At 41.9% G+C, this 18476-nt stretch overlaps 2 protein-coding genes and 2 non-coding genes across 4 annotated transcripts; 3 read left to right on the forward strand and 1 right to left on the reverse strand.

The window, feature by feature from the left end:
• The first annotated feature begins 805 nt into the window (after window positions 1–805).
• Window positions 806–1771, forward strand: LOC143321849 (large ribosomal subunit protein uL4-like). The gene is made up of 4 exons (XM_076732522.1): window positions 806–1018; window positions 1216–1299; window positions 1480–1550; window positions 1640–1771. The coding sequence occupies exons 1-3, from the start codon at window positions 891–893 to the stop codon at window positions 1541–1543; spliced, it is 276 nt and encodes a 91-aa protein (XP_076588637.1). The 5' UTR covers window positions 806–890; the 3' UTR covers window positions 1544–1550; window positions 1640–1771.
• On the forward strand, window positions 1070–1141 carry LOC143322795 (small nucleolar RNA SNORD18). Its single transcript, XR_013077343.1, has one exon. It is a non-coding gene; the product is annotated as a small nucleolar RNA SNORD18 (small nucleolar RNA).
• Window positions 1339–1406, forward strand: LOC143322798 (small nucleolar RNA SNORD18). Its single transcript, XR_013077345.1, has one exon. It is a non-coding gene; the product is annotated as a small nucleolar RNA SNORD18 (small nucleolar RNA).
• On the reverse strand, window positions 1772–11238 carry map2k1 (mitogen-activated protein kinase kinase 1). The gene is made up of 11 exons (XM_076732520.1): window positions 10920–11238; window positions 5085–5295; window positions 4569–4715; window positions 4285–4362; window positions 4037–4088; window positions 3554–3678; window positions 2934–3141; window positions 2682–2746; window positions 2489–2547; window positions 2324–2369; window positions 1772–2252 (listed from the first exon to the last, which is right to left on the reverse strand). The coding sequence occupies exons 1-11, from the start codon at window positions 11000–11002 to the stop codon at window positions 2139–2141; spliced, it is 1188 nt and encodes a 395-aa protein (XP_076588635.1). The 5' UTR covers window positions 11003–11238; the 3' UTR covers window positions 1772–2138.
• Window positions 11239–18476: the final 7238 nt, after the last annotated feature.

An 18476-nucleotide genomic window follows, 5' to 3' on the forward strand; every position in this document is an offset into this window, starting at 1 on the left:
TTATTTCACATAAAATAACAAAGATTGTAATCTGTTGGTGCTGGTTGAGCAGCATTTATCATTAAATACTTTGATCATTAGAAAAAGATGGCTTTTCAGGCAGGCCTGTAATGAAGCCCAAAGAATACATAGTTAATGTCACTGGGCATGTCGGCGTGTACACTAAATATACAACTATTGATTGCACATCTATTAATCTCCATTTCGTGTAATTCGGTATAAATATACATTTTACCCATAATATAAATCCAGTCATTAGATGACCTTGGGATATGGGGTTTGTTGTAGACAGAACGGGTCTCACACTGCTGTCCTGTGGGTGGGTGTCACAGGCTGATTGAGTCCGATGGTAGTGGTACATGTAATTTGAAATTTAAAGGGTTTTGAAGTCAAAGTGCCCATTTCAGCTTGAAGGTGGTTGATGGTGTTTAGATCCATAATGTACAAAGAGTGTAGAAGTCATGGTGCTTCGTACAGTCCCGTCAATTTTGGGGGAATCCCTTGCGTGTGTTGTACTCACCTGAAGTAAAGACGGAAAGCAAAACAAAAACGAAGATGGCTGCAGCACAGGTGGAGTCAAGCATGACAGGAAATACGCTGGTAAGAGTACGATGAGGAATCTCAGATGGATCCAACGCAGAGGACCCTACATCATCTACCACCAAGACGCTGGTGCCACTGAAGCCTCCGCAAATATCCCAGGTGTGTTGTTCAAATGTAGAAGTTATGGCTGTTAGGTAAATATTTAGTATGTAACAATATATAGTCCTTGAATAGCTCAGTATTGCAGCTTACTGAAGCTAGTCACAGTGAACGTCAAAGTTTCAAATCCGTAAAGTTTAAAAGAAGCAACAAGTTACCTGTCATACTGTTGACTGTTGAATTGTGTTATGAAGGTATCACTGTGGAATGTAAACAAAGGCTCGTCCTTGGTGGTCAATCGGACACTTCCCCATCTAGATAGAGATGAGCTGCACGTGGCCGGGCGTAAACCTGCATCCCTGAAGGTCGACTACAAGTGAGTATTTCAAGAGTAATCCCACTGTAGCACTAAACTATCTCAATCACACTACAGTGATGAGCTTCCACTTCATGGTCCGTGTTTTTGAAATTCTGTGATATTTAAAGAAGTTCTGAGTTTGAGCATCAAAACTTTTGCCATTTCCATATTTTCCAAAATGAGGAATTTAACGCGTCATGCCGTATTTCTTCCAGCCTGCCCATGCACAAGATGACCAACACAGACCTGAGCAGGATCCTGAAGAGTGAGGAGATCCAGAAAGCACTTCGCACACCCAAGTAAGCGCTCTTCACTTCTTTCAGTTTGTTTTCGCTCGTCAACTATGATGATGTTCCACTTCAGGTCCGTGTTTCTGAACCCTGATTATTATGGAAGTCCTGAGCGACACAAAGTTTCTTAAAAACTTTCAGTTTAGCATAAGTTCACGTTGTTAAGACTGGATTATATTGTCATTACAGCAAGAAGATCAACTGCAGAGAGCTGAAGAATCCCCTCAAGACGCCAGGTCATCCTCAAGCATGACCCAACGGTAAGAGTCTAAACTATTTAAGATGGAGGCAAAAACTGGAGACTGTAATTGATGATTGTGACTTAAATATTTTGTTTGTTTTCCCTAAGATGGTGAAACCCAAGAAGAAGCCTGGATCCACCGGGAGCACCTGCCAAACCTAAGGTGTAACTCTATACATGTTTAACAGACTGGAGTTCAGTGAAAAATAAATCAGTTGATTCAAATGCATGAGTCAGACCTGTCATTCAAAATTGATTCACAAGACTATTTATTTCACATAAACTAACAAAGATTGTAATCTGTTGGCGCTGTAAGGACGAAAGGTAAAGAGGAATATCAAGCACACAGGTTGAGCAGCATTTATCATTAAATACTTTGATCATTAGAAAAAGATGGCTTTTCAGGCAGGCCTGTGATGAAGCCCAAAGAATACATAGTTAATGTCACTTGGCATGTTGGTGTGTACACTAAATATACAACTATTGATTGCACGTCTTTTTTTTAAACTCTTAGTATAACTCAGTATAAACATACATTTTGCCCATAATACAAATCGAGTCATCGGAGGACCTGGGGATGAGGGGTCTGTTGTCGACAGAGCGGGTCTCACATTGCTGTCCTGTGGGTGGGTGTCACAGGCTGACTGAGCCCGATGGTGCTGCACAGCCAGCCGGCAAAGTCAACCTGCTCTGCTTCAGACTGTTTGATGAAGGGATGCACCTGAAGAAAAGGAAAGGTGTGTAAGATGGTAGAGAAGAGATTCAGGATTACACAGTTACGTGCTCACTCACCATCAGCTGTTTCAGGTCTGCTCGCTCCGCAGGGTTCTTTATCAAACTGCAAAGGAAAACACAAACCGACTTAGGGTGTAGTGCCTTTTTTCCACCACCAGGTGGCATTACATCTGATTGGCAAACATGGATGTGCCATATGTGTTGATGCCTTCTCCTACATACCATTTATTCACAAAGTCTTGAAATTCAGCGCTAAATATCCCAGGCAGCTTTGGCGGAGGCTGAAATAGAAAAAGGTCCAGTTAGTTCTGAATGGATCAAAGTTTAGCATGAAATTGCTGGTAAAGGCATCACCATACACACGTACACAGGTGTGTTCATGATGCCAGGATGATCATATACCGGAGACTCTCACCTCATTGACGATGTAATCAAGCAGCTCAAATATAGCCATCGGTGGTCTGCTGTCAGGCCCGTATGCTGAGTGGGTGGAAGATATCAGCCTGTGTCATAATCTACTGTGCACTTATCACTCAAGGCCACAAACAGGTCTCACTGCATGACAATGTTGTAACTGATGTCTTGGGGGAAACAATTTCAACAGGCCTTTTGAAATGATTTCAGTCAAGGCCACTGCAATTGAAAAGAAAAAAAAAAAGGCACTTACAGCTGCCTGGTCGCCCAGGGGGCTGTGGCTTCGGGGAGGACTCACTGGAGGCTGCCTCCCCTTCCACAGGGAAGCCAAAAATCTGCTCCAGTTCTTTAGCATCAGGCGGCGGGATGGGGAAGCGTCCAATGGCCATTTCAACCAGGGACAGACCCATACTCCAGATGTCCGACTGAACAGAGTAATGGGTGCCCTGCAAACGCTCCGGCTGCACAGCACACGTCCAATTATATCATTACCACAACCATGACTGATTTATACAATAATTAGAAAGTGACTGATAAAATACAGAAGCATAACAAATGACAGGCTAAAGCAAACCAAGCAACATAAATTTAGAGCTCTGGATTAGGTCGTCTCAGCAGTGGTATATATAATGTAAATTGCATAGCCTGTGTCTAAAGACTGAAAAAATAAATGGCCGACTCCCCGTAAGGCCTATATACAAAGTCAGTCAGCTGATCTGTGAGTCATCCAATTTGTGAATCAAGTCTCTGAGATCTGGGGAGTCCAGCTGCCTGAGACGTACAAATGTGAGTCTTTAGTTGTAACAGGAATCGTACAGGCTGATGTGTGAATGAGAGCAGCAGGAAAGGAGGAGCATGTCCATTTGAACTCACAGACATGTAAGAGCGAGTGCCCACAAAGGAGTTGGCCATGGAGTCTATGAGCTGTCCGCTCACTCCAAAGTCACACAGCTTGATCTCACCGCGGGAGTTCACTAGGATGTTAGAGGGCTTGACATCTGAAAGAGGGACATGCAGTATTTAGGAGAACATGGTGGGCAAGTGTTCAACAGGGAGCAGTAAGCACCACAGAGCAAACTGCTGCAGAGGCCCAGCGCTCGCTGCGCTGCTTATCTGTTTTAACGTTTCCTTTCATCAGTCATACGTTACTAACTGCAACAAAGATCTAGTCTGTGCATCTGAAATAGGGAATCACTGTGAGGTGAAAATCAATAACCAGCCTCATGTTATTCAATGCAAACAGCGTTGTTAAGATTAGCATGTCTGAAGATGGGTATTCATGATTTAAAAGTATTGTAGCCTTGAAAAACCTTCATATATGTCTAACATCTTTTAGTAAACTAAATAGAGACTGACCTCTGTGCATGATCTTGTGTTTCTCCCTCAGGTAGGACAGCCCTTTAATGACCTGGAAAGACAAATATTGAATATCAGTGTTGTAACAATTCAGATAAGCTGGTCGCGCAAAAGCAATAATATACGGCTGAATATGCATCAATGACAAAAAAGTACAAAACAATTTCATATCCAAAAACGAAACAAATATAGCTGGAGTGTGACGACCAGAGCGCAATACTGGTGGGAGAGGTGTTGGAGCTACCCACAGCGATGCTGACTTTGCCAAGGATCTGCTCTGGGATCTTGCCTGCCTTCTTCAGCGACTGGTCCAGGGAGCCACCGTCCTACAGCCAGCAGGGAAGGGAAATATGGAGAGCATAAAAATATAACATGTGAAATTCAACACATCAGAACAAATTTGGTTTGTGTTAATAAAAGTGAGGTTGCACCATGGAGGAAACACAGTCGCAGCACAGACTATAAAAAGCAGCACTCGAAGTGAATGCTGTGCAAATACACTCGGCAGACATAACGTATTAAAGATGAGTACCATATGCTCCATGCAGATGCTGATTTCTCCATCGCTGTAGAAAGCGCCATAGAAACCCACAATGTAGGGGGAGTTACACTCATGTAGCACCTGCAGTTCCCTAATGATCTGGTTCCTGATGGCTGGTTTGATCTCAAGGTGGATCAGCTGGAACACAGAAGACATCAGGTTTTCAAAATGTCCTCACATCACACAGAACAAGAATACGCGGGCTTCAATCTTCCTTTTCTGTGCACATGTGCACACACTGTCGTCACTTAAGAACACATTACACTGACTGAACTGTAAACCTTATCCTAACCTTAACCCAAGTCTACCGCCCCTAAAATGTAAAGATTTATTTAATGGGGACTTGTGTTTTGCCCTCATAGGGAAAGCTGAGTCCCCACAATGTGACTATGTGAGCAGATTTATGAAAATGAGAAAAGACTTTGACTCCACGCTCTGAAAACACACTGGAGAAAAGTGCTTTCACTAAAGCCCTCCTCTAAGCAGCCATCAGGGCCGCAGCTTTACCTTCCTCGCCATAATCAGACCGGAGGGTCGGTGGGAGACCTTGAAGACGACTCCTCCGTTGCCTGCACCCAGCTCGCAGATCTTCTCAAAGTCATCGTCCTTCAGCTCTCCCACCTTCTGCTTCTGTGTCAGAAAGGCCTCCAGGCGTTTCCGCTGCTGCTCATCCAACTCGAGCTCCTCTAGTTTCTTCTGCAGTGCCTCCAAGTTTGTTCTTAGAAAGAAGACGAAGAAAGACGGAGAGAAAGATGAATCGTTTGTGTATTATTAATGCGTTCTTTCCTAAATAAAAGGTCCTGAGTCCATTCACACAGAACTTTTGATTGAGATGTTCTCTCCCCAAAGTTCTGGTTGTCCCCACATGGGCCAAATTAAAAGACTGAAGGAACGACTGAGCTTGCAACCGCACAAGCCTCTTGGAATGATGGTAACCAATCAAAGAACCAGCAGGGAGACAGAAAGGGTCGCCAGGTGTGTTTCAGTGCTCCTTCACCGACCCTGATGTGAGGAAGCTCTCGGTTCCTCTGAGCGCTGCTACCGCTCCCCTGATGCTGTTGTCATGGCGATTCATTTCCTTGAGAAATCAATTGTGGAGTGAAGAGCTTTGACATGCTGCTGTCTGACCTCTCCTTCACCTCTCAACACAATGTGCGCACTGCAACACACCCGCTCAGCTTTAATCATGAATATGATAAGAAGCAAAGACTATTGAGCCGCGTTAATTCCACTGATCAGAGCCGGTCTGCGAAGCTGAGCTTTGTTCTGCAAGTACCCCCAAGACTGCAGATGCCTGCCCATGTAAACTAAACAAGGCATGATTTAACAATGTTGGGAAAATTATATTTCTGAGTAAATGTTTGCTAATGCAAAGCTAAAAGCTTTATGCTGCAAAAGAACAAAAGCTTGTAAGATCTGATGTTTTCATCCACCTGCATGCACACAAGCTCCTGTAAGGTGTTTCATCTCCAGCTTCAGATTAAGAATTCATCTTTAATTCAACTGTCAGTCTTTCATATTTGCACAAGAGCACAATGGTAATAAGATGGTTTTCTCCTCACTCAGTGGTAATTATGCTTTTTTAAAAAAATCGTTAGTGGAGAGCAGCTGGAGCAGGGCACTGTGCTCCTCTCTCCGCTGCTCCAACACCCAGCACAGAGAGGGTTAAGTGGTTTTATTTTCGACAGCAGGCCTGCATATCCATGGAGACGAGGCGCTGAGTTTGAGTTGGCTGTGGGTAGTGTGGGCGTTTTGTCGACAAGAGCTGGGGGTGGAGGAGGCTGGAGATACGGAGAAGAAGAGCAGCCTGAAACACACTCCACACAATGCATATGTGGGAGGGACGACAGTAGCTGCACACTTCAGCCCCCTCTCTGGGTGCAGGAAGAAGTGAGCACGACACTGGCCTTTTGTGCTCCATCCACAAAACGTCCAAGGACATCCAGTAGAACCTGAATGCAAAAGACTCAGCATCTCTGCAGCTTGACATGAAGTGCTGGAAAGAAGACGGCTGTGTTTGTGATCAAGAGTCACACATGCATAAATATTAGAGGCAATAGGTTTTGCCTTGTGTCCTGGGTTGCAAAAGCCTTGCCTACTTTAACTTCTAACTGCATTTCTCAGACCTTAAACTTTTAAAAATCAAGGTTGTCTAGAATAGGACAGAAATCATATGAAATTCTTTGTTATTAAACTGAAATAAATGAAACCAGATCCGCTTAGGAGGCAGTACATACTGTTTTCCCTTTACGACTGCTGTAAATCAGCTGTTTTCTCACCAAACCTGTAACATAGATCACAGTGGGGGGAAAAAAAAGTTAAGTCTGCAAAAAAACAACAATATTTACAGCGAAAGGGAGGTAATGCTTTAGCAATCAAGTGTGTTTATCTCTAAGTACAGCACCAATTCCGTTGTGGTAAACAGGATATGGTAAGAGGTATCAAACAATGAAGAATCAGTACCACAAACTACGGTCACTGCATGTTAATGTTGACTTCCTTTTCAAACATTCACACGTACGCTTCATTCCTGTCCACCTGAACACCTTTCTGGATAATAAAACTATAAACAATCTCTGGACAATACAGTCATATTCTGCACGTTCGGACGTATGCGACAGTATCCAAGATTTTAGCAAAACGCAAATTTGCATGAACAGGTTTACCCAGAACAGGTTGTTTTTATTTGTTCTCAGATGTCCTCTGATAATATCACATGCATGGCTGGCATTATGTGGGCCACTCAGTACACTTCTCCCATGGCTGCCAGCCATTTCACGCTGAGAAAGCATTTGGCGCGCAGTAATGGCAGTTCCTTTTCACCAGAGTGGAATGGTCTGGTTTCCATAAGAGCCTCACTGATTGCATTAAGCTTGTCTACAGCCAATATGCAACACCTGTGCTGCTGGTGTGAGCATCCTCCTGTGTGCTGGTCCAAATGACCCAAAAAGATGGGCTCATTTCTCTGTGTCCGCTCTGAAACGAACAAATCTTTAGTTTCAGCTAAGACATTACCTTGAATTATCGTCCTTGTATCCATAGTGCAGACCTCTTTCACAGAACACTGTTTGACACAGTGGAAAAAGCTCTGGTTTAATTAATAAACTTAACAATGGCTGAATTCCATTTAGCTGCCTCAGTTTCAGGGTCTTTGTACTGCAAATGCCATCCCACTGTCAAGGCTTACTGGAACATTTGAACAGGACGGAGCCATTGTTAATGTTATTAGTAACACCTGTTCCTAATGAGAATCACAGGAGGTCATTAAAGTACTGATCAGAGTGACAGGTGTGAGCTGAGAGGAGCCTTCAGGGATACATGGTCAAATTCTGTGACATTATTTTATCTATATACATTTAGCTAATACTTACAGCATATCAAGGCTGTGGACTGACATGACAAAGGATGCCCAATTTGTTGATTTTGTTACCACTAAAAGTCTAACTGACACATGGAGCAGTGGTCAGAAAAAGATAACCCCACATTAGACCTCATAAGAACCTGTACAGGCCTCTTCCTCCAGTCGCCCCAAACACACACCCATGCTAATGCTATGCACATGTGCAGCAAAGTGGCCTTGTTCTTTGACTTCAGTCCTCCCCTTCACTTGTCTGCAAATGTCTGGCAAAACTCCAGCTCTCGAGCAAATCACCCATCCATCTTTTGGTTCCTTAAGTGCCTTGCAGAGCTATAAATAGAAAATCAGGAAATATTAAAAAGTTTGGTTGACATATTTGCCCCATTAGACATTTACACTCTGCATCTTTGGAAGTGGCCATGCATCGGCCCGCCTCTCCATGATAACTACAGGCTCAGATGCACATCGTCCACTTCTTACAACAAATTATAAATCAGATGTAAATAGAATTTATTTTTAATTTGGGCTTTAAAGGCTGGGCTTTAAAGAAGTTGCTCAAATAGTCAGGAATTTAAATGATCTATCAAAGCCTAATTGAGTCTAGAGTCTAGGCAATAACTTCTCATCTAATAACATACTGAATCAGGGTTTAATGGGTTTGGCTCCAGCAACTTCTCTTGTACCCTTGTCATCTGAGATACAACATACAGGTTCATTATGAGATAAATCAGATCTAACTTTTAACGCTGTAGCTGTGTAACTCTAACAGATTTTATTCCTTTTCCTTGAGGGCATGCAGGAGTTTCTTTTTATGCAGTGTTAAGGAACAAAAAGCGTGAGCGACATCTGTGTCCCTGCAGAGCACTCGTCAACCATCACTGGTCTGAGACAGGATTTGTTTTTCCCCCGAGCCTCAGAGAGCCGAAAGTGTAGATGAAACTGTCTTTTTATGGAAACGAGGATTGAGGAGCACCAGGCTGCACGGCTATCTGTCAGCAGTGTGTCAGTCTGAGTGTCACAGTGCACGATACAGCAGTATTACTGGACACACACACACATCTACTGTGAGCTCCTGCTGCGGTGGGAAGAGCGAGCCCTCCACAACAGAGACTTCCAAATCTGCTATCCTGAATTCCTGATTGTTGCTGCGTCGTGACATGCTGCTCCTCGGCCTCAGCAGCAGGAATGTGCTTCAGCTCCAGCCAAACATTATGTCATCGTCAACAAGTTCTACTGAGCAAAGCCAACGCACGACTCCCCTGTTTCACATTTTAACACGCTGATCCCACAACATAAAGTATCAGGTGCCTTTTACATCTTTTTACAATTCTAATATACAAAAGTGTTTGAATGTGTATCGGGGGACTAGGTATTTGCAATTAAATATCACAGAATTATGGCCACATAGTTTGAAAGTGATTTTTTAAAGCGAAAATGTTTAACATTTGGTGCTTCCCACACAAAATGTGACAATTTGCTCCATTTTTTTTTGACTTTCATCATAATAAACTGCATATATTCGTGTTTCAGACTCTTATTCAGTCAAAAACAATCACAGAGAAAATACTTAGCAGTTTAATTAAAAACATTTGTTGGTTGCAGACGTATGAATTTGTACTCAAATGCAGTGAGTTCTGAAAATGTAGAAATACACTGAGATGTTTAATGCAGAATTCTATTTAGACTTAATGCAAGATTTGATTTGAGACCATTTCATTAGAAAAGACCCAAATGGCCTTCAGATGTGTGATCTAAGGATAAAACGATGAAATATTCCTCGTCCACAGCACATTTGAAAACCAGACATCACAAGGGATGACATGTTATGTAATTCTCTTCTCGACTGATCCAGCTTGTTGCTGGACCGACTGGGCTTTTCTCCGTGAACTGAGGACCATGAGAGCATGGTGTCACAACAGTTTAACATCTCCATTATTGTGTTTTGTCACACAGTGGTGGGAACACACAAGTTCTTCAACACATAGAAATATTATTCTACACACTGCCTCCCGGCAAAGGTCAACCTCTGACTAATCACCGTCCAAACAAAGTGGGCTGCTAGAGTGACGGAGCGACCTGCTCATCCATGACACCATGAAGAGATGACCTGAGGACCTGAGAGCTGCACGTATGTTCAGTGCATGAAGTGTTCATCAACCACAATTTTAATAACTGAATAACTGTTGGCATTTATCAAGTGCCAAAGATTTACTGGTACCAGCTTCTAAACGATAAGAGTTTGTTGGTTGTGTTTTTGGCTGCTGGTTTAGGCTGAAACAATTAATCGATCAGTGAATAAACAGAATATTTACTGCCAACTATTATGATAACTGCTTAATCATTTAAGTAATTTATCAATACTATACATTTGCTGCTTCCAGCTTGTAAATGGAATATTTTTGTGTTTTGGACAATTAGTCTGACAGAAAATGCTGTTTGAAGGTGTCAGCTTGGGCTCTTCGGCATGTGTTTTCAATTTTGTTACATTTTATAGTCAAAATTGTTAATTGAACAAAAAACAACGACTATCGACTGATTAATTGGTCAAATAATGAAACTTATCATTAATTTCATATGTACTGCTCGTGAGACATATTTGAAGATTTCACCCTGGGTTCTGGGAACTTGGATAAACATTTATTCGATTAATCCAAAAAACATGTCAACATACTAATCGATAAAAATGAAGACGATCATTAGTTGCAGGCCAAGTGCAAACCTCTGAGCTCACGCACGCACACACACACACACACACACACACACACACACACACACACACGAACCTAGTGCAGAGTCTCACGTTACAGATGTAAGAACGAAGTACACGCATAGCCTCCTGCAAAGGGGATATGCAGTTATGTATACATTTTTGCAGCTGTCACGAGCCTTTATTGCACGCTGAACGTGAATCTGACATAACTGATCAATCAATAGGCGTTATCAATATCCCTGACCGTCAGTAGTAGGTGAATATTGACACTCACTCTGTGGCTCCGGTGCCGTTGATAGTGTTTCCATCGGGGATCGGGTTGAGTTGGATCGGCTCTGGCTTCCTTCTCTTCTGCATGTTACACACAAGAAAGCAGCTGATGTGGAGACACACGAGCCGTGAGGATGGAAAGCCGCAGAAAGGAGCTCTGCTATCACACGCGCACAGTCAGCTTTCTCGACATGGACTGACACTGCGGAGCAGTCATGAGCTGGAGGAGCTGATATTCTTCTTAATGGGTGGATGGATGTGAATGATCCGGAGATGAAACGTCACAAAAATATTTACATTCGTCTTCCGGACAGCATGGCAGTGCTTGGGACCCCCTCTGCTGGTGATAGGTGGTATTACCAGGCTGTAACCTGAATCAGTGCGTTCATTTCCTCTGCTCTGAGGACGTGCTGGTTTTAGCCACTTAAAGGGAGTTACAGTCTACAGTTTAATTTCAGCATTTTTGGGCTGCTTTAAGGCCACAAAATGATGGAATTAATGTATAATAAAAGATTCAGTATTTCCCTAACGGATGATCACAGTACTACAAATCAGTTTCTACAAATAACAAGAAAGTTTGAGGCAACTCCCAACATCCAGTCTTAGGAGGCAATTACAAAAAAAAAATCCCTAATATATTAATATGAATTGCGAATACTCCATATCCTGCATCATTCCAATAGCTGCTACGAGAGTCAATTATAGTACCACAAAAACCAAAAACTGTATATTCAGTGACACAACAAATAAGATGCAAGTTTGCCTTTACATAACAAGAAAGTCAAGCCATGTAAATAAAGATGAGAACTGTCTATTTACCATGTATATATATTTTTAAATTCAGGATCTCTCATCCCATTACATTCCGTTAAAAGTTTAATTATCCAAAATCCAGAATAACAAGTATGCACTTGGACCTTCCAGTAGTGATTAGTGATAGTGTCACTTGCACAACATATCTTAAAATGAGCCAGAAAGCATCGCATGGAAAGAGCAAATGGAATGCAAATGTGAATTTACTTTGATGCAAGTTGTGTGTCATGATTATGCAAATGGGCTAAATGCTTTTAATGAAACTCATGTGAACACATTTGAAAGCCACTTTGTGTGATTCATTTGGTGCCATTAATTTATAATTAGGATGGACTATATGATCAGTGGACCTTAAACAGATGCCATTAAAATCATCACTTTCAAGTAAGTGATAAAAATATGAAATCTGCCAAATGTAAGATCGGCCCAACACCTAATATATGTAGCTATTCACAGTTTTGTCTCCGAACTGCTCTCACTGACTGTCGGGCACTAACCTGCTCTCTCATTTGAAGACAGCCCTCTAGACTCATTTCACCATCTTTTTTGCTTCTCTTCATGCTCTGCTTCTGCTAATTTAGTCCAGAATCACAGAGGATTCAGTGTCTGAGTTCATCCACAGCAATACCCCCCCCCCCTTTTGTACTTCCCTTTAAAACATTTGGTATCTTTTATTATTGTTGACACTCTCTGCTGCTGCTGAGAAGCTGTTGATGATTATTATTATGTTGTGCAAGAGGTCAGACTTCAGCAGCAGCTCAGACTCTCGACAGTGCCGAGCTTTCTTCTCTTTTTCCGTCAGGGCCTTGCTTACCACTCAAACACTTATAATATTATCAAATCTCCAGTGCTTTTTCATGTAACAAAGCCATTCTGACATTTTTTACACCTTGTCGCATTAAAATCTGAACTTGATTTGATGATTTGAACATTTTCTGAATATCTACTAAACTTTCTGATCTATTCTTTCAGACAGATCACAACATGGAAAAACTTTTTGATCTATTCTTCCTTTAATTTGGGCTAGACACTCTGCCAGTCAGGCCGTTTGACCTCTGTGGAAACAATTAATCAAAACTAGGGATGAGTGGTTTCACCTGTTAGGCAGGAGCGCATCACCTTCCCTCGTGAATGATGTGTCAGCTGTCAGCCTGACCGTACCATGTAGATTAGATATCAAGCAGAACCCGAAACCGGCTGCCATTTTTACAATCTGCTCCGAAGTCTCTACACATTGTCCTGACAGACACAAGGCCACTGGGCCGTGCTCGGTTTACCAAAAGCATCTTGCTGCCAAAATCATATTTTTCTCCATAAACCAGTTCTGACAGAGAGGAAAGATTGGTTGTGTCCCATCTCGAGCTCATGGACAGGAGCTGTGTGAATTCTAAGTTGCTTTTGACAAATTGGGTTGTGGCCACTCGAGCATATTAGGCCTGACTACAATGCCATGCGGACCGTAGAACATCTGCACCAGTGGTTTTCCTGGACCCCCACAACTTATTGCAAAATGCTGATCAGAAATGAACAAAACAGAATTCTCAACTTACATCCATTTTTAGGACAAAAAAATCTGCTTTCACTGCATTTGACCTCTGAAAGCATGGCGGACCCTGCCATGTTTGTGGGAACATTAGTAATATAGTCTTATGTCCAATGCATTCTTATAAGAGCTGCATCTTTGGGGTTTAAAAAAAAATCCTAGTATCAAAAATGATGACAATATACAGAGATGACTAGATAACAACTGAAGTTCGCGCAGCTTGCAATCTGTATTATATTATGTAAACAGCCAGCTGGCTAACACTGGCACATTTGCAGAAAATGTTTATTAATGTGCGTTGTCCTTATAAATAAATAAATGTAAATGAAACAAAAACAAACACCCCCCTTCCCTCCCCCCACTCACCCAGCTGTCCCTCCATCCAAACCTGAGGTGGGTAAATCTAAATTGTTAACAAATCTTAAAATATACAACATAACGCCAGACTTTTAAAGTGGTTCGAGATTTTGATGTTCGAGTTGGAGTCATCTTTTAAGAGCATTGCTTGTCAGGCGATCGAATCAAGGAATGAATGTATTTAATAACTTTCCATATTTTCTAATTTACCCGTGCTGATCATCATGCAGATGGTTTTGGGTTTTATTTACTCAGATATCTGAGATTTCTCCTCCACTCCAGCACACAGGAGGTGAACCTAATTTCATATGCTGTAAATGCTGGAGAATTACACTCCAATCTAAAAAGGGGTTTAGTTTATTATTACCCATATTCAACCTGACCTTATCCAATCTGACAAAATTGCTAAAAACACCTGTGCGGATGCTTTGGATTAGCTGTTCATTTTTGATTTGTTTGAGCTCCTCTGTGCAGGAAGATGTGTGTGCGCGTTATGACCTAGAAGCCTGTTTTCACATTCGTCTGCTGAAGGGGGAAAGCTGTGTTTGTGCTCACCTTTAATCTGAATTTAAGACGTTTACGTACGAGCAGGATTTTGTGACATGGAGTGGCGTCATTGTTGGGAAGCCAATCGTAGTCTAATATGCAGTTTGCACAGGTGTGATGTGGAGACTTGAAACCTTTGGTGCACATGCAGTGAGGGAACTCTTCTGTGAGGTGTCTGGCAGTTTAACCCTCAATGAGGGAGAAGGAGCAGATGCAATTTTACATTTTTTTGTTTTTTTGTGGAAAAAGTCTATCATATCCAAATTATTATTCAAAGCAGCGTATTTTTAATATATCCCAACATTTCTGGAGGGGATCTTTAAAAAATTCAGCAGCATCATTTCTTCCCAGAGTCAGTGTCTCTGGTACTGTGGATAATCCACAGACCTCGCTGTCAACAGTTTTTATGAGGGCTATTTCTTTGTCAGAAAGCAGTTACAATGAAATCTGTTGACTGTGGGGTCTGTGGATTATCACAGCCACAGAATAACAGTGTCTGTTGATGCTGCTCCAAATATGTTGCTCCTGCAATGTCATTCTTCAAAGCTGTGGACGCCACAAATGAAATCACAGTTATTTTATCTCCATTTTAATGCAACAGGGACGCATCTCAAATGAATGGGCAAATAAAAACGGAATAATTTTTATTCTGATTGTTTAGACCCCCCCGCTTTGCTGCTTTTTGTTTTTTTATATTTTTGTTTTTTTCTTTTCTCTCTCTCTCTATGGTTTCTCTTTTGCAGCATCCACTGGTTGCATTGTAATGATGCTTATGCTACACACCTGTATCTCTCAAATGGGGGCTAGTAGCCAAAGACTCACTCACATGTTTTCAACTTTTCCTGTTGTGCACATGATACCAAATAAATCATTTTCTTAATGCCTATTTAAGCTCTTCTTTCACTTATCTCCTGATTGAAATAATGTTTATTTTGTAGATTTTCAGTGGACTAACCCCTAACTGTCTGAGGGGGAAAGGCAAAAAACTCTGAAATCACTGCAGATGAAAACACATATTAAGGAAGATGGTAGCTGAGAATTACATCAGGCGCCACACAGGCCACCAGCCGAAGCCCCGGCTCCAGATGTTGCTGCTCCACGAGGAGACAGCAGATGAGACATAAAGGAGCAAGCTCAGATGCACTGATCGAAGATGAGCTGCAGTGCTGGAAAACCAGAATACGCTATGTCTTGTTTGATGCTGTGGATTTGTTGCCTCATCCACCACTACTTTGTTTGGGGAGTTAGGGATTTGTGGTCAGGGATTACAGCAGGCCACAAAGGCAGCTTCTGAAGCAGCCGATAACAGCAGACAGTTGCTCCGGCTGAGAAGAGAGGCCAACAGTTGGGGCCCCAAACATGCAAATCTGTCCAATGACTAAGACAGACGTTTAGCCACAGGATGGGATGGCCACGGCAGGACAAGTGGGCACCCGTGCATTGTTTCCAGTTCTTGAAAGAACTGTTAATAAGCAAGCTATTTGCTTTTTATTCATGGGCGAATCTCATTTGGAGTGTCTGAGGTTCCCTCCTCGCTCTACATTCAACCGAATCACCGCAACACAAACATCATTGTTTCTTTCACCTTGAACGTCCTCCCCCTGGGCAGGATGGGATAAAGTCTACTCAGGTGCAAACTAAAGCACATCTCTCCCAAACTTCTGTGCTATTGAAATGTTTAAGATGCGCTTTAAGTAGAAGGCCTTTTTCTGACTAATGGCTACCATAGATGGCGGCAAATCTTTAAAAAGATTACAGTAATGAACCATGCATGACAAGGATCAAAAGAAAACAAAGGAGAAATCAAGGAGAGAAAAAACAAATTGCTTTAGGAGAGGATTTCCCCCTCCCCCCTAAAAAAAAAGAAGAAATTGTTTGCAGATCCTTGAGTGGTGTAATGGATTTTCATGTTTCATACAGAACATAATGTCCCTTAGCCAGTGGCAAAGGGAAGGTGGAGCTGTGCCCTTCTGTTTGGGTAAGATAACTCAGCGAGCTAATACAGAGGCAAAGGCAACTGTGTCTTCTTTTACTTTTGGGCAGATGTAGTTCATCTGGAGCCGGGCCAAAGACGGCACACGGAGGACTGCATGCGCTGAATGTGACTGCAAACACATTTCTGATAAAGTATGAAAAACAAACCTCAGCTGAACCGAGGCAGAGCTTAGAAATGGCTGAAACATGAACACTCACGCACACAAGTGGGGGACACAGATGGGAATACTGCAGGTTTGGTTTGGGTGATGTTGAACTGCACAAGTTCAAAGTAAACATCCACCTGCAAGTTACTCGTATAAAGTGGTGTAACGTAGCTAAATACCCATGCTTACTTACTTACTTACTTGAGTACTTCCATTTCATGCCACTTTATGCTCCTGCTCCTACATTTCAGAGCTTATATTTCAGTTACTTCTTACTTTACAGACGGAGAGCTTGTAACAATACGTAAAATCAGAGCTGAAACAATTAGTTGATTAATTGATTCGTGCATCACCAGGAAATTAATCATCAGCTGCTATGATAAATGATCATTTAAGTCATTTTTCATGCAAAAATGTTAAGCATTTCATGGTTCCAGCGTCTGACATGTCAGGATTTGTCGCTTTTCCCTGCCTTAAATTACAATTAACTGAACCATTTGTGGACAAGACAAGAAATCTTTTGCTGTCTGGAAGAGTGTGGTGAGCATTCCTTATCATTTTCTGACATTTTACAGACCAAACAATGAACTGGGAGACAAAAATCAACATAATAATCAATAATTAGAATAATCATCACTTAAGAGCCCCGTGTGAAACAGTTAGCTCTGCCTCAGACAACTACAAATGTAAAGCCTTGTTTATACACAAATGCATCAGAAGGATGAGTCTAATGATATTATACATAATTGAACACAGCCACACTCATGGGGGACATTTTTCTGCAAACTGAATACTTCTACTTTTGATAATAAAAGTGCATTTTGCTAATAATACACACATACTTTATACATAATACATCCTTGACATATTTGTACAGTGTGGTTTTGCTCCTTCCTGCACCACTGTCTTCATGTACCATGTTCCCCTGCTGTTCTAATTGCAATTAGATGTAGACAGTCAGTCCACTTTGGGAGGTTTAGGTAATTACTGTAAAATCAGATGCCGAGCCTTTGAATGTTTATTTAGAGCGTAACGTGTGAGAGATTTTTTAGTCGTTATTTCAGGGACTTTGGGTGTTTCACATTGAACATAATCACTGAGAAACGTCTGAGAATCAGAGCGCAGAAACTAAAAGGCTGTGAAAACTTTTTAAAAAGCATGTTTTGATACAGTTGAGCAGCTCAGCAGAGTCTCGTTGAGGCCAGTAGGGAGATTTGAGGGGCTGAAGAGGTGTTGATTGGTGCGGTACAGTACATGACTACAGCCTGTCTGATGATGCTGGACGTGTGCTGTTCTCAGATCCTGAGCAATTATAAATTAAGCCGTTGTTAGATTCCTTGTTGTGTCATGTTCTTCTTCGTCTCAGTTGTTTTGTCATACGTTTTCTGGTGATTTGTCTTTATAGAATTTTGCCGACAATTTAATTTCAGGACAAGTTTGGTGCGATACTATATTTTTCTTATTGTCAACAAATCCCATGAAAAGTCAGGCAGTCAGCAAATCTTACTCATTTCTGGAGTAAATGGTGCATTTGTTTGGGACTATTTTCAGCTGCAGATGAATACGAACATGGTGCTCTAGTGAGTATTTACAACAGGAGGACAGTGTATGTGGGACTGACTCAAAACAAACTAAAGTGCCAGCGATCATTGTAATGAAGCAGCAAAAGTGTGGCTCGCTGATGTGTTTTTAACAGTTTTTAGACAACAGTGGAGCTCTAAGCTACAGCAGGCTTTGATACAAAGACTGTTTTTTATTGACAAGAAAAATATAGAATATCATCAGACCTATCCAGTAAAAGCACAGTTTTTCAGGTAACACAGTCATTTAGGGGAAAAAAAGGGAACATTTTCCCTTAAATGGTCTGTCCTCTACACCCACCAGCCTCTGACCTCCCACTGAGAAACACACCTCTGTTAAATGTCACCGCAAGAAAACCAGATTCACCGGCAGGTTTCTAAATCCCCCATGTGGAAAATCAAAAGGGGAATCTTGTCGGCCGTGCGAAGCATCAGGACAGCAAGGCGTGAGGTCACTGATGCCTGAAACACTGCTCAGATACTCAAATGCAAAGACGCTGGACACATAATTCTTTGACAGGCCGATGAGGACACGTCGGTGCAGGTGAATCCTCAGCAGTCACGAAGACTGAAGAAAAACC

This window comes from Chaetodon auriga, chromosome 6, assembly GCF_051107435.1.
Source record: "Chaetodon auriga isolate fChaAug3 chromosome 6, fChaAug3.hap1, whole genome shotgun sequence".
NCBI lineage: Eukaryota > Metazoa > Chordata > Actinopteri > Chaetodontiformes > Chaetodontidae > Chaetodon > Chaetodon auriga.